This window comes from Mesoplodon mirus (genome assembly GCF_964341445.2).
Source record: "Mesoplodon mirus genome assembly, chromosome: 3".
Lineage (NCBI taxonomy): Eukaryota > Metazoa > Chordata > Mammalia > Artiodactyla > Ziphiidae > Mesoplodon > Mesoplodon mirus.
The window spans coordinates 183,287,283-183,302,010 of NC_138978.1; the positions used below are offsets into that span (position 1 = coordinate 183,287,283).

General features: G+C 36.8%; 1 protein-coding gene across 1 annotated transcript in view; it reads right to left on the reverse strand.

Annotated features, from left to right (window-relative positions):
- Positions 1 to 4,575: 4,575 nt before the first annotated feature.
- Positions 4,576 to 14,728, reverse strand: part of RRP15 (ribosomal RNA processing 15 homolog) — a gene marked incomplete at its 5' end in the record, with an annotated part of 45,300 nt that continues 35,147 nt past the window's right edge. Inside the window, 1 exon segment of the mRNA XM_082613797.1 lies at positions 4,576 to 4,950. Within this exon segment, the coding sequence (XP_082469923.1) occupies positions 4,807 to 4,950 (144 nt within the window). The 3' untranslated portion in view covers positions 4,576 to 4,806.

The following is a 14,728-nucleotide window of genomic DNA, read 5'->3' on the forward strand; positions in this document are numbered from 1 at the left end:
TTATCACTGTTAATCCAAATTGCCACACAATCCAAATCATACAGTGGGCACGTACTGAAGGAAGTCGACTTTAAAAAGGAACAGGAGATTTGACTTTTTGATTTTTTACAGGAGCAAAATTACCCCTTATTTTTCCATAAACAATATCACTCCAATGATTCTAGTACAGTTCCTGGAACAGGTGCTCAATTAATGCCAGATAAATGTTTCACTTAACTTTCTAATTCTAGTAGGAAATCTAAGTCAAGAATCAATGGTAGGGCTTCCCTGGTGGCGCAGTAGTTAAGAATCTGCCTGCCAATGCAGGGGACATGGGTTCAAGCCCTGGTCCGGGAAGATCCCACATGCCGCGGAGCAACTAAGCCCGTGCGTCACAACTACTGAGCCTGCACTCTAGAGCCCGCAAGCCACAACTACTGAGCCCACGTGCCGCAACTACTGAAGCCTACGTGCCTACAGCCCATGCTCCGCAACAAGAGAAGCCATGACAATGAGAAGCCCGCACACCACAACGAGTAGCCCCCACTCGCCGCAACTAGAGAGCCTGCACACAGCAACAAAGACCCAACGCAGCCAAAAATAAAAAAACAAACAAATAAATAATTTATTAAAAAAAAGGATCAATGGTAGCTAAAGTTATTTCATCTCTAAGTTAAAAATGTACCATTTGCTATTTTATGCATTGCTGTGGACTGAATTTTTGATCCCCCACCTTCCACAATTCATATGTAGAAGCTCTATTCCTAATATGATAATATTGGAGGTGGAGCCCTTTAGGAGGTAATCAGGTCATGAGGCCCTTATAAAAGAAGACACTGAGAAAGATGATCTCTGTCTCCCTCAAGCAGACACAGCAAGAAGTCAGTTGTCTACAAACCAGGAGGAGGGTGCTCATTAGACATCAAATCTGCCAGCACCTTGACCTTGGACTTCCCAGCCTCCAGAACCATGAAAATAAATATTTGTTGTTTTTCCCACCTAGTCTATGGTATCTGGTATAATGTCCTGGACTAAGACCACACACACACACACACACACGCACACTTCCTTAAGAAATTACAAATGTTAAAAAGTATCTACTGATTTTTCAAATGTATGTTTTAAAAGTGAAATTCACGTGGCACAAATATATCACTATACTAAGTGCAATAATGGTACTTTGTGATCATTAAAAAAACTGAAAAAATAAAACTTCCATCCCATTTCACTTATGACTCTTTTATATAATTTTATATTAATATAATTTTTATATACATTAAAATTAATACAATTTTATATTAATAAACATCTATAATAAAATAACATAAAATAAGTAAATCCGTATAGGGAAGAAACAAGTTATCCAAAAGATGTAATATCAACTTACTTATTTGACCTCCTCCTATTTCTTCTAAATATTTATGCTCTATGATGAGTCCTTTATAGGCATTCTCTCAGGTCTTATAATTCCTTACAAGGTCCTCAGTTTGTCCATGTTTCTGTTCACACTTCAACCTTAGGACTTCTCTGCTGTTATATGTTAACTGGGACTTCTTTAGGTGTCTAGAAACTGCAATTAAATGGCTTTATGGTTAAGTACTGTATTTACATGTCCTAAAGACCAGCACGGGAGGAAGGATTCGTTTAGTTGGCAGCCACTGAATATTAAGTATGTTCATATGTGCAAAACACAGTGACTGAAAGCCTTAAGAGGTTTTCCAAAATTTAAACATTCCCTTTCACCCACTTATTCATATTATAAAAGACAAAATATTTTAAAGGATTGGACTTACCCTCAAATAAATCTTCCAGAACTTCCTATGGAGTCATTTCAGGTTCTAAGTACTGAAAGCGAGCCTTTGAATTAGTCCATCTAAAGCATTTCCAAGATATATTTTTCAATGAGTAGAATAATACTTAATCTATGTAGAAGTCTAGGTAACTTGAAAATAAATTCAGTATTCTAAGTTAAAGTACTAAACTACTGTAGTGATTCTAAGTTATTGTCAGTCTATAACAGATATTAATTTTGTGAGATTTCAACGCCTAAAAGCAAAAAGTAAGCAATACTGAACTATGCTAATACTGAGAACATTCACCCTAGCCATCTGAATATCCAGATAAGTGAATAAGATAATACTTAGGTACTGGTTACCTGGTTACTATTTTCCATTGTTCTTTTTAAACAAACAAAAATAAAATCTTTTTATTACTCTACTACCCTAAATAGTTACCAAAAATAAAATCCAAATATTGTTATATTTAGATAACTATGGGGGGGAGGGGTATAGTAATGCTGTTCTTTCTCTTTTCCCTCCTTAAAGAACTCAAAGACAATATCAGAAATTAGGTGCAGAATTATTTATCTGATTGATGTCAGAATTTAAATGTTGTAGGGGGACTTCCCAGGTGGCGCAGTGGTTAAGAATCCGCCTGCCAATGCAGGGGACACAGGTTCAAGCCTTGGTCCGGAAGATCCCACATGCCGCAGAACAACTAAGCCCGTGAGCCACAACTACTGAGCCTGCACTCTAGAGCCCGCAAGCCACAACTACTGAGTCCACGAGCCACAACTAATGAAGCCTGCACGCCTAGAGCCCGTGCTCCACAAGAAGAGAAGCCACCACAGTGAGAAGCCCGCGCACCACAACAAAGAGTAGCCCCCGCTCGCCACTAGAGAAAGCCCGCATGCAGCAACGAAGACCCAACGCAGCCAAAAATAAATAAATAAATGAACAAATAAATAAATAAATAAATAAAATTTAAAAATAAATAAATAAATGTAGGTAAAATATTTAGGGTAGAGATGACAGAGCTAGATTATTTAAAACATCCATCTAAAGATACAGAGTTTTTAAAATAATATGCTCATCCTTAGATTCATATATGGTGGTATTTTGCTTAAATATTTGATTGCCAATATGCAGAAATATTAATACATATAAAACATCCTATCTTTATGATAAAAATTGTTTCATGTGATTTACATATGCTTTACACCTTCTAACATAAGAGATACATTTTTTTTTCTTATAGCAGCAACTCAATTTTATTTTGGAATAAAATGATTTCTGAAAGAAGAAAATCTGCCAATATTCTCTTCCTTCCTTTCAGTTTGAAAATCTTGCTCAATTTTTCTAAATTAAACTAATGACTATACGATGAGTTTATGTTAAAAAACAACTTTTTTACTAAACAAGAAGTTATTTACCCATTTCTATCACCTGATGTCCTATTCAGAAGAATTTTTGCAAAGCTTGAATATGATTCAGAAACAGATTAATAGCAAAAAAAAAAGTAAAATCTTTAATTCTGAGAAGATAAAAGTTTTTAGGTGCTGCAAATTTGTTTTTCAAAATTATCTACGTGTGAGGTTGTATTGAAATATTTATCTGTGTTAAGTTATACTGAGATGTTTAGCATGCTCAGGTTACTACTGAGGACTAGTTGTTCACATTTACTTATATTACACTGACAAAATAGCAGTTCTATAATTTAAGAAGACACTAAATTTCAAGTTTGGATACATACAAAAATGAACTTTGAGCTCTGCTGGTTTAATCATTTGATATCTTAGATGTATACCTTCCTTTAGGGTAACAAATACCAGGCCATGGACTAATTTAACTTTGGTTACATAATACTTGTAACACTCAAATGGGTTTGCAAATATAAACGTCTCTGCTCTAGCACAGTTTTGAGGGGAGGATTATCCTTCGATATATAACAGATGCAAGCATGTGCAATTTGGTAGTAGGAGGGAACTATTTTTACTATGGAAAGATGGAGTAAGGGATGGACCCTTTTAAAAAAGAACAGATCACTTTTATTAAATAATTCCCCTACAAAGTTTGCATCTTAGGCCCAGTTTCACAGAAGTTTTGGAATGATATTAAATAGCCCTGCTTTCTCTTCTCTTTTTGTTTAACACCTAGATTCTGAAAGTCATCCAATTTAATAATCTTTAAGACAACTATAAGGAGTCAAGTCTCAAATCAGATGCAGTATCTGATGCAGATTATCTGTTGTCTAACTACCATTTCACTGGTCAGCCAGTCCATAAAAAAAGAATTTAAGCTAACTCAAATATTTAGGGAAAATAAGAGAAACTAGAACATGTCAAATATGCTTCCTAAGAAATTATGCCTCATTGCATAAGTTAAATATGAGATTTTCCACCTCAGTAAATCTCTCATACAAAAATAACCTAACACTTAAAATAAGTCTAAGCCATTATTTATATGTATTACTTAGCATATAAAAGGAAATAATATAAAAGTAGAAATTTGATGTTTCTTAAATCATAATTGCCAGTGTCTAAAAATAAAATCATTACCCCAAATCAGAAATACTATAATTAAAAAATTTTGCTACATAGGTTTTCTCAATAGCTCACCAAAAAAAAAGACATCAACCCTTCCCCACAAAAAATACATATAGGTCTGTAAGTTAGAGGCTGAAAAATATTAACTTCAAGGAGTTCATTTTAATTATGAATTGATATTGCATTTCTACAACCCCTGGTGATACTTAAGTAAAACACCAATATCCAAAAGCAACAGGTAAACCTATAATGAACTTGGCAAAATGCATATCTCAAGTAGAATTATTTATTTCTACAAACGTTCTAAAGAACAATGCTTAAAATTATACAAGGTTTGAAATATCATTTTAACCAAGTTTACATGAAAAAGAGAAACACCAAAGTTGATAATAGTGAAAGTCTTTTAGCTCTCTTACAAATGGTGTCTTTATAATTCCCCAACTTTCAGAGCATGAGTATTTTTCTAGGAAAAATAAAATGGAAACTGTGTTTCTTATATAGCTTTATGTGTCAGAGTCACTTCCAGACCCCAGTCTGTTGTCATCTGGTCCATCACTTTCTTTGTCCCAGTCTTTCATGGATGCTCCCATCATGAAATTATCACGTAGGATAGTCCATCCTGGGCCCTCTTCTGATTTTGCTTCAGTCTGTGGAAAATTATACAATCAAAATATTCAGAAGTCAATTTCATCATAAGGAAATTTTAAAATTCCAAGCTATAAAACAAACCTGTCAACACTTTTATAATAGGAGTGAAATCAAGACAAATTATAGACTGACTTTATTTATACACTATGATCATATATGCACAAATATGTAGTACTATGTTAAAATATTTCAGCCTTGGGCTTCCCTGGTGGCACAGTGGTTGAGAGTCCGCCTGCCGATGCAGGGGACACGGGTTCGTGCCCTGGTCCAGGAAGATCCCACATGCCACAGAGCGGCTGTGCCTGTGAGCCATGGCCACTGAGCCTGCGCATCTGGAGCCTGTGCTCCGCAACGGGAGAGGCCCCAACAGTGAGAGGCCCGCGTACGGCAAAAAAAAAAAAAAAAAAAAAAAAAAAATTTCAGCCTTATAAAAGAACCATGGAGCAGAATTAAACTTTTTTTTTTTTTTTTTTTTTTTGCAGTGGAGGGTATAATACAGTAAAATCTAGGTTTGGTATCAATTTTTAACATCTTCTGACAATCAAAATAGATTACAAAATATCGTTTAACATCCAGTGATAACTTATTAGAAAATGTTTGGCAAATTATTTTAACACAAAGAGAAATTTAACAAAGGTTTTTAACTCAAAATAAATTAAAGGCAAGAAAACGAAACTAACCTGATACTGTGCTAGGTTTTAACAGATGCTATCTCATTTAACATTTGATAAAAATTTGAACCAAATGTTCTTTATTTAGGTTATGATCTCACTGCCTGCCCAAATCATGGACTCAAAAGACTAATCACATGCTAAAACCATAAGTATCTGAAACAGGCAATAAACATAATAGGTAGTCAATTCATTTTGTTTATTCATAGGATTTATATAAAACTATGTAAGAGAGGCTAAGAACTACAGCCTCTTCTTTCATGCTACAACAGTACCACCTTGTGGCATTAATTAAGTAATGCAGGATGCTGAACTCTAAACTGATTTCTTTCCTTCATTCCACAAATATTTACTGAGAACTGCACATCAAATACCTTTCTTAGTGTTAGAAACAGAGTGATGAACAAAACAAAGTCCCTGTCTTCATGGAGCTAACAGTCTGTGCTCTTCTACTTATGCCATTCACAGAAATACACAATGTGGGAAAAATCTCTCTAAATGTATGAGAACCCATTTGGTTAGAAAATACTGTTACCTTATGGGAGCCATTAATCATATAAAAAGCAATTATTAAGGGAAAAGGTGTTAAAGACATTTACTGGGTTAAGAGATTACTTATCTAATTCTGCTGAAGTTATCTTTTATTTTAAAAAATATAGCCCTGAGACAGTCATACCATTAAAAAAAAAAAAAAAAAAAAAAAAAAGGACACTATTACAAATAGGAAAAATCTCCTATTGGCTTACTCCCCAGGGCTTGTCCCTCAGTAGAACCCAAAGACTGGACAGCATATAAATGTGAGCAAAGATTTCAGAAATGACTTAGTGAATCAAACAGTGCACTTTGTACTATAATTTAACCAGCATAAAGAAACAAAAACATCTGTGCTAGGTTAAACCCAATAGTAAAACAGTTCCAATGCTTTTCACGCTGCACTGATAGACAGTAATGAAGTAGAAAGGCAATTTATAACGCGGCTCACGGAGGATGCTAACACCTCCCCATCCCTCGTCTCTACAGTGTCAAACCTACATTCCTAGAAACGATTTCTGCTTCTGTCAGATTAAATTACCTAACTGGATAAAAGGCCATTTTCCCTGATTCAACTGAAGTTTTCTTTGCCAACCTCCCCACCTTACTTAAGTAAGAGAGAGTTGCTCCCAATGAACAGAGATCCACTTAGAACCAATAACTGTAACACTTCTCCTGCCAAATTAATTATTCAAAGTTTTCAATTAAATTCTAAAAAGTGTATGCTTCCTGGTATAGGCACACACAAATGACTAACTAGTAAAGACAGCCTGACATGAATGTTTGTGTTTACATGCGAGTATGCACAACCTTCATGGTAATAAGGCTCCATGTTTAAATAACTACACCCAACATGCTATGAACACGTTACCGACCCGGAGCAGGCAGACCCCACGTGACCGACCTCAACGCAGACTTGCTTCTACATGAGAGCTCACCCTGACAGCCAACTTCTGCCACATCACAGGGTTGCAGGCACCACAAGAAAGGAGGGAAGGAAGAAGGGGAGACGAGGACAATCTTAACCAGGCAGCTCAGAAAGAAAGAAAGGGTAACAGTGGACCAAAGGAAAGGATTCATTAATTAAAATGGTGAGACCTACTGTCTCCATCAACACGATCAAGTAGACGTATGTTTCAGGCAAAGAGAGCGATCACAGAATAAATTCAAAGCTCTGCTCAACTGTCCAACTTGAAGATAATGAAGTAAAGCTTTACTGGGGGTCTTGGTGGTGGCGTTCTGGTTTTCAAGCACTCACACAGTCTGCTTCAGTCAGTCTCAAAGTGTGGCCCTCACACCAGCATCAGCATCACTAGTTAGGAATTCACAATCTCAGGCCCATAAATACAGAAACATTAAAAAAAAAAAAAGACCCCCAAAACTTGGGCCCTGTTCCGTACCTACTGAATCAGAAACTCTGGTTTAATCTGTTTTAATAAGCCAATCAGTGCTTCTGATGCTCACTAAAGCCTGAGAACCACCAAATAAAAAGACAAATATTTCTTAGTGACAGTTTTCTTTCACTGCTGTAAGACTAAGTACACTTTATGGCTGAGACAGAAAAGATTTCAGATTTTGGAATCCCATGTCAGACACAGCACTGGATGCTTGACAGACTGCCATCATTCAAGCTACATTACAGTGGCATTTTTATACCACAAAGCAACAATATGGAGAAAAAAACTGACAACATAAAATTTAGTACTAACAAGTGTAGGTTAATATAGTTTAAAAACAGGTATTTTCGGGCTTCCCTGGTGGCACAGTGGTTGAGAGTCCGCCTGCCGATGCAGGGGACACAGGTTCGTGCCCCGGTCCGGGAAGATACCACATGCCACGGAGCAGCTGGGCCCGTAAGCCGTGGCCGCTGGGCCTGCGCGTCGAGAGCCTGTGCTCCGCAACGGGAGAGGCCACAACAGTGAGAGGCCCGCGTACCACAAAACAAACAAACAAACAAACAAAAAACCAGGTATTTTCTATAGTATCTCTCAAGATGGCAGCTCAAGAAAAAAAACATCTCTCAAGATGACCCTTTAACTTCTAATGCCTCCACATGCTGAATAAATATGCAGCAAGAAAAAAGGCAGGGGATCCGTGTTAAGGTGGCTGTTTGAACATAAACAACTAGTCCTGCTCAACTGCACAGCTTAAGCAACAACAAAAAAGTGACTGTTGTTTTAAAGACATAATCCACTAGGACAAGATCCAAAGAGAAAAAACAGCAACAAAATTTTAGAAGGTGGAAGCAGATGGACTGGAGGAAACTGTCTTGGCAAAGCCAAGGAAGGTGAATCCTACAACTGCAACTGTCAGGCTGACAGCTAACCCAATTCACGCTGCAGAATGTTCAGGGGAAAAAAACCAAAACCTAGAAACGGGCAGTTCTGGGTACTTCTGGAAATGAGGGTAGGAACAGAGGAACCAAAATAAAGAGAACTGGGTGAAAGTTATCTTAAGAAACAATCAGGTCCCTAGATCCGCTCCCCACTCCACCCTCCCCGGGCAGAACACTTGAGGTTTAACCCCTGGAGAGGTTATGAGCTAGCACAGATGAAGGCATAGGTGCAGTACCAAAACCAAGGGATTAGGTTACACACACACACACACACACACACACACACACACACACACACACACACACTCCGCCCCCAATGTGAGTCCCAGCCTTATGCTCACATTGGGCTCCCAAAATGCTGGTCAGCAGATTTTTTTCTCCAGGCAGGAGATCAGGAATACTCTAGAAAATCTGACCAGTTAATAATAAATAACCCACTGAGAGAAGCCTACATTAAAGCTCACATGTCATGTGGACAATATCCACATACTCAGAGTGTCCGGTAACCTTTTTAGGATTATTTGTTCTAGTCATGAACAGACAACTAAGGTTTATCAGAAAGAAGACACAGAATAACATAAATAAACACAAACATTTAAAAAGCAACTTGCGTGGGAGATTGGATTGACATATAGTACACTAATATGTATAAAATAGATAACTAATAAGAACCTGCTGTATAAAAAATAAATAAAATAAAATTCAATAAATAAATAAATGAAAAATAAAAAGATAAAAAGCAACTTGCAGGAAAAAGAAACTATTCAGGCAGACAGCAGAAGCAAGAAGAACTACAATCCTGCAGACTGTGGAACAAAAACCACATTCACAGAAAGACAGACAAGATGAAAAGGCAGAGGGCTATGTACCAGATGAAGGAACAAGATAAAACCCCAGAAAAACAACTAAATGAAGTGCAGATAGGCAACCTTCCAGAAAAAGAATTCAGAATAATGATAATGAAGATGATCCAGGACCTCAGAAAAAGAATGGAGGCAAAGATCGAGAAGATACAAGAAATGTTTAACAAAGACCTAGAAGAATTAAAAAATAAACAGAGATGAACAATACAATAACTGAAATGAAAAATACACTAGAAGGAATCAACAACAGAATAACTGAGGCAGAAAAGCAGATAAGTGACCTGGAAGACAGAATGGTGGAATTCACTGCTGTGGAACAGGATAAAGAAAAAAGAATCAAAAGAAATGAAGACAGCCTAAGAGACCTCTGGGATAACATTAAACACAACAACAATCGCATTATAGGGGTCCCAGAAGGAGAAGAGAGAGAGAAAGGACCAGAGAAAATATCTGAAGAGATTATAGCCGAAAACTTCCCTAACATGGGAAAGGAAATAGCCACCCAAGTCCAGGAAGCGCAGAGAGTCCCATACAAGATAAATCCAAGGAGGAACACGCCGAGACACATAGTAATCAAACTGGAAAAAATTAAAGACAAAGAAAAATTACTGAAAGCAGCAAGGGAAAAATGACAAATAACATACAATGGATCTCCCATAAAGTTAACAGCTGATTTCTCAGCATAAAACTCTACAAGCCAGAAGGGAGTGGCATGACACATTTAAAGTGATGAAAAGGAAGAACCTACAACCAAGATTACTCTACCTGGCAAGCATCTCATTCAGATTCCATGCAGAAGTCGAAAGCTTTACAGACAAGCAAAAGCTAAGAGAATTCAGCACCACCAAACCAGCTCTACAACAAATGCTAAAGGAACTTCTCTAAATGGGAAACACAAGAGAAGAAAAGGACCTGCAAAAACAAACCCAAAGCAATTAAGAAAATGGTAATAGGAGCACACATATTGATAATTACCTTAAACGTGAACGGATTAAATGCTCCAACCAAAAGACACAGGCTTGCTGAATGGATACAAAAACAAGACCCATATATATGCTGTCTATGACAGACCCACTTCAGACCTATAAAACTAAAAGCTGGTTCTTTGAAAACATAAACAAAATCGATAAACCATTAGCCACACTCATCAAGAAAAAGAGGGAGAGGACTCAAATCAATAAAATTAGAAATGAAAAAGGAGAAGTTACAACAGATACCGCAGAAATGCAAAGCATCCTAAGAGACTACTACAAGCAACCCTATGCCCATAAAATGGACAACCTGGAAGAAATGGACAAACTTTTAGAAAGGTATAACCTTCCAAAACTGAACAAGGAAGAAATAGAAAATATGAACAGAACAATCACAAGTACTGAAATTGAAATTGTGATTAAAAATCTTCCAACAAACAAAAGTCCAGGACTAGATGGCTTCACAGGTGAATTCTATCAAATATTTAGAGAAGAGCTAACACCCATCCTTCTCAAACTCTTCCAAAAAACTGCAGAGGAAGGAACACTCCCAAACTCATTCTACGAGGCCACCATCACCCTGATATCATAACTAGACAAAGATACTATAAAAAGATAAAATTACAGACCAATATCACTGATGAATATAGATACAAAAATCCTCAACAAAATAATAACAAACAGAATCCAACAACACATTAAAAGGATCATACATCATGATCAAGTGGGATTTATCCCAGGGATGCAAGGATTCTTCAATATATGCAAATCAATCAATGTGATAACCATATTAAGAAATTGAAAAAGAAAACCCATATGATCATCTCAATAGATGCAGAAAAAGTTTTTGACAAAATTCAACACCCATTTATGATAAAAACTCTCCAGAAAATGGGCACAGAGGGAACCTACCTCAACATAATAAAGGCCATATACGACAAACCCATAGCAAACATCATTTTCAATGGTGAAAAACTGAAAGGATTTCCTCTAAGATCAGGAACAAGACAAGGATGTCCACTTTCACCACTATTATTCAACATAGCTTTGGAAGTCCTAGCCATGGCAATCATAGAAGAAAAAGAAATAAAAGGAATACAAATTGGAAAAGAAGAAGTAAAACTGTCACTGTTTGCAGATGACATGATACTATACATAGAGAATCCTAAAGAGGCCACCAGAAAACTACTAGAGCTAATCAATAAATTTGGTAAAATTGCAGGATACAAAATTAATGCACAGAAATCTCTTGCGTTCCTATACACTAACAACAAAAGATCAGAAACAGAAATTAAGGAAACAATCCCATTTACCATTGCAACATAAAGAATAAAATACCTAGGAATAAAGTACTCAGAAAACTATAAGACACTGCTGAAAGAAATTAAAGATGATACCAACAGATGGAGAGATATACCATGTTCTTGGATGGGAAGAATCAATATTGTGAAAGATTGCTATACTAATCAAAGCAATCTACAGATTCAGTGAAATCCCTATCAAATTACCAATGGCATTTTTTACAGAACTAGAGCAAAAAATCTTAAAATTTGTATGGAGACACAAAAGATCCCGAATAGCTAAAGCAGTCTTGAGGGAAAAAAACGGAGCTGGAGGAATCAGACTCCCTGACTTCAGACTATACTACAAAGCTGCAGTAATCAAGACAGTATGGTACTGGCACAAAAACAGAAATATAGATCAATGGAACAGGATAGAAAGCCCAGAGATAAATCCATGCACCTATGGTCCACTAATCTATGACAAAGGAGGCAAGGATATACAATGGAGAAAAGACAGTCTCTTCAATAAGTGGTGCTGGGAAAACTGGAGAGCTACATGTAAAAGAATGAAATTAGAACACTCCCTAACACCATACACAAAAATAAACTCAAAATGGATTAGAGACCTAAATGTAAGACCAGACACTATAAAACTCTTAAGAGGAAAACATAGGAAGAACACTCTTTGATATAAATCACAGCAAGATTTTTTTTGATCCACCTCCTAGAGTAATGGAAATAAGAATAAAAATAAACAAATGGGACCTAATGAAACTTAAAAGCTTTTGCAAAGCAAAGGAAACTACAAATCAGACGAAAAGACAACCCTCAGAATGGGAGAAAATATTTGCAAAGGAATCAATGGACAAAGGATTAATCTCCAAAATATATAAACAGCTCATGCAGCTCAATATTAAAAAAAACAAACAACCCAATCCAAAAAAGGACCTAAATAGACATTTCTCCAAAGAAGACATACAGATGGCCAAGAAGCACATGAAAAGCTGCTCAACATCACTAATTATTAGAGAAATGCAAATCAAAACTACAATGAGGTATCACCTCACACCAGTTAGAATGGGCATCCACAGACAATCTACAAACAACAAATGCTGGAGAGGGTGTGGAGAAGAGGGAACCCTCTTGCACTGTTGGTGGGAATGTAAATTGATACAGCCACTATGGAGAACAGTATGGAGGTTCCTTAAAAAACTAAAAATAGAACTACCATATGACCCAGTAATCCCACTACTGGGCATATACCCAGAGAAAACCATAATTCAAAAAGACACATGCACCCCAATGTTCATTGCAGCACTATTTACAATAGCCAAGTCATGGAAGCAAGCTAAATGCCCATCGACAGATGAATGGATAAAGAAGATGTGGTACATATATACAATGGAATATTACTCAGCCATAAAAAGGAACGAAATTGAGTCATTTGTAGTGACGTGGATGGATCCAGAGTCTGTCATATCGAGTGAAGTTAAGTCAGAAAGAGAAAACCAAATATCGTATATCAACGCATATATGTGGAACCTAGAAAAATGGTACAGATGAACCGGTTTGCAGGGCAGAAATTGAGACACAGATGTAGAGAACAAACGTATGGACACCAAGGGGGGGAAGTGGCGGGGGGGAAGGGTGGTGGTGGGATGAATTGGGAGATTGCGATTGCCATATACACACTAATATGTATAAAATAGATAACTAATAAGAATCTGCTGCTTAAAAAATAAATTAAATTAAATTAAAAAAAGAATATACTGGATAAACTTTAGTCAGTTGCTTTTAGTGTCTTTTACAAAAACAGGAAGCTCTGGGGAAAACAAGATGATTCTGCTAGGACAAAATGCATGACAGAACAATACTGCCTGGGTGTGGTTTGGTTTTTAATCCCTGGGGCATAGTCCATATTAATAGTATTTCTCATAATCCTCCTGATATGATCACTGGAGAAGAGTGGGAACTGAGCTTTTTCACTTATTTCTTTAAAAAATAAAAAGAAAGAAACTACTAAAATAAAGAAAGTTTAGGGGGAAATACCATTAATATCCTTGAAGAGTTAGAAGATTATGTTGCGTCCACAAAGCGAGAACAGTTACTATTTTAAAATAAACATTAAGAGAATAACAAAGAGCTTGAAATTTAAAACATGATGGCAGAAATAAAAAAATTATTATAAGGGTGAGAAGATGAAGTTAAGGAAATCACGCAGAAAAGAGTAAAAAGAAAAACGTGATGGAAAACAGAAGAAAAAGTAAGATAATCGGAGAACCAGTCCAAGAGGTTTAACATACAAACAACAGGTCTACAGACAGAGATATGCAAAAATGGAGAGGAGGAAAATTGGTGAAATACTTCAAGAATATTTCCCAAAAAGTGAAGGACACACATTTCCAGAATGAAAAGAGCCCTCCTGAATGTCCAAAACACTAAAGAAAAATTGAGCCACGTCAAGGACACCATGTAAAATTTCAGAACAAAGCGGTGCTAAAAGAATGTGCTATAAGCTGCCAGAAAGCAAACAAATAAATCACATACATACAGGTGATCAGGAATCAGAATAAGATTCAGATTTCCGTACAGCACCACTGGAAGCAAAAAAGCAATAGATGAATGCTTTCCAAATGCTAAAAGAAAAGAATTTCCAATTGAACATTTAATACCCAGATGCACTGTTATTCAAGTGTGAGGACAGAATAGAGGCACTTTCAGACACATGAGGTACCCAAAACTTTACTTCCAATCAAGCCTTTCTCGAGAAACTACTGAGAATGTCCTCCACAAAAAGGTGGAGTAAATCAAGAAGAGAAAGACACAGGATAAGAAAAAAATAAGGATATTCAACACAGGAAAGAGAAGGACATGTCCAGGATGAGACCGAATGGAGACTCCAGCACGGTGACTACAGTCAGGCAGGGAGGAAAGCTTGCAGCAGTGACCTCGGGAAAGGCTGCTGAGAGCTGTCATCACCAGCCAACTGCCACAGTCCCATCATTTTAACTGGACAAAACCCCTAGAGGGTATGCTTTACCGAAACAGTGGGAGTAAACCAAGAAAGAAGAAGATACGAGATCCAGGAAATAGGGAATCCAATCCAGCAGACATTCCAAGGAT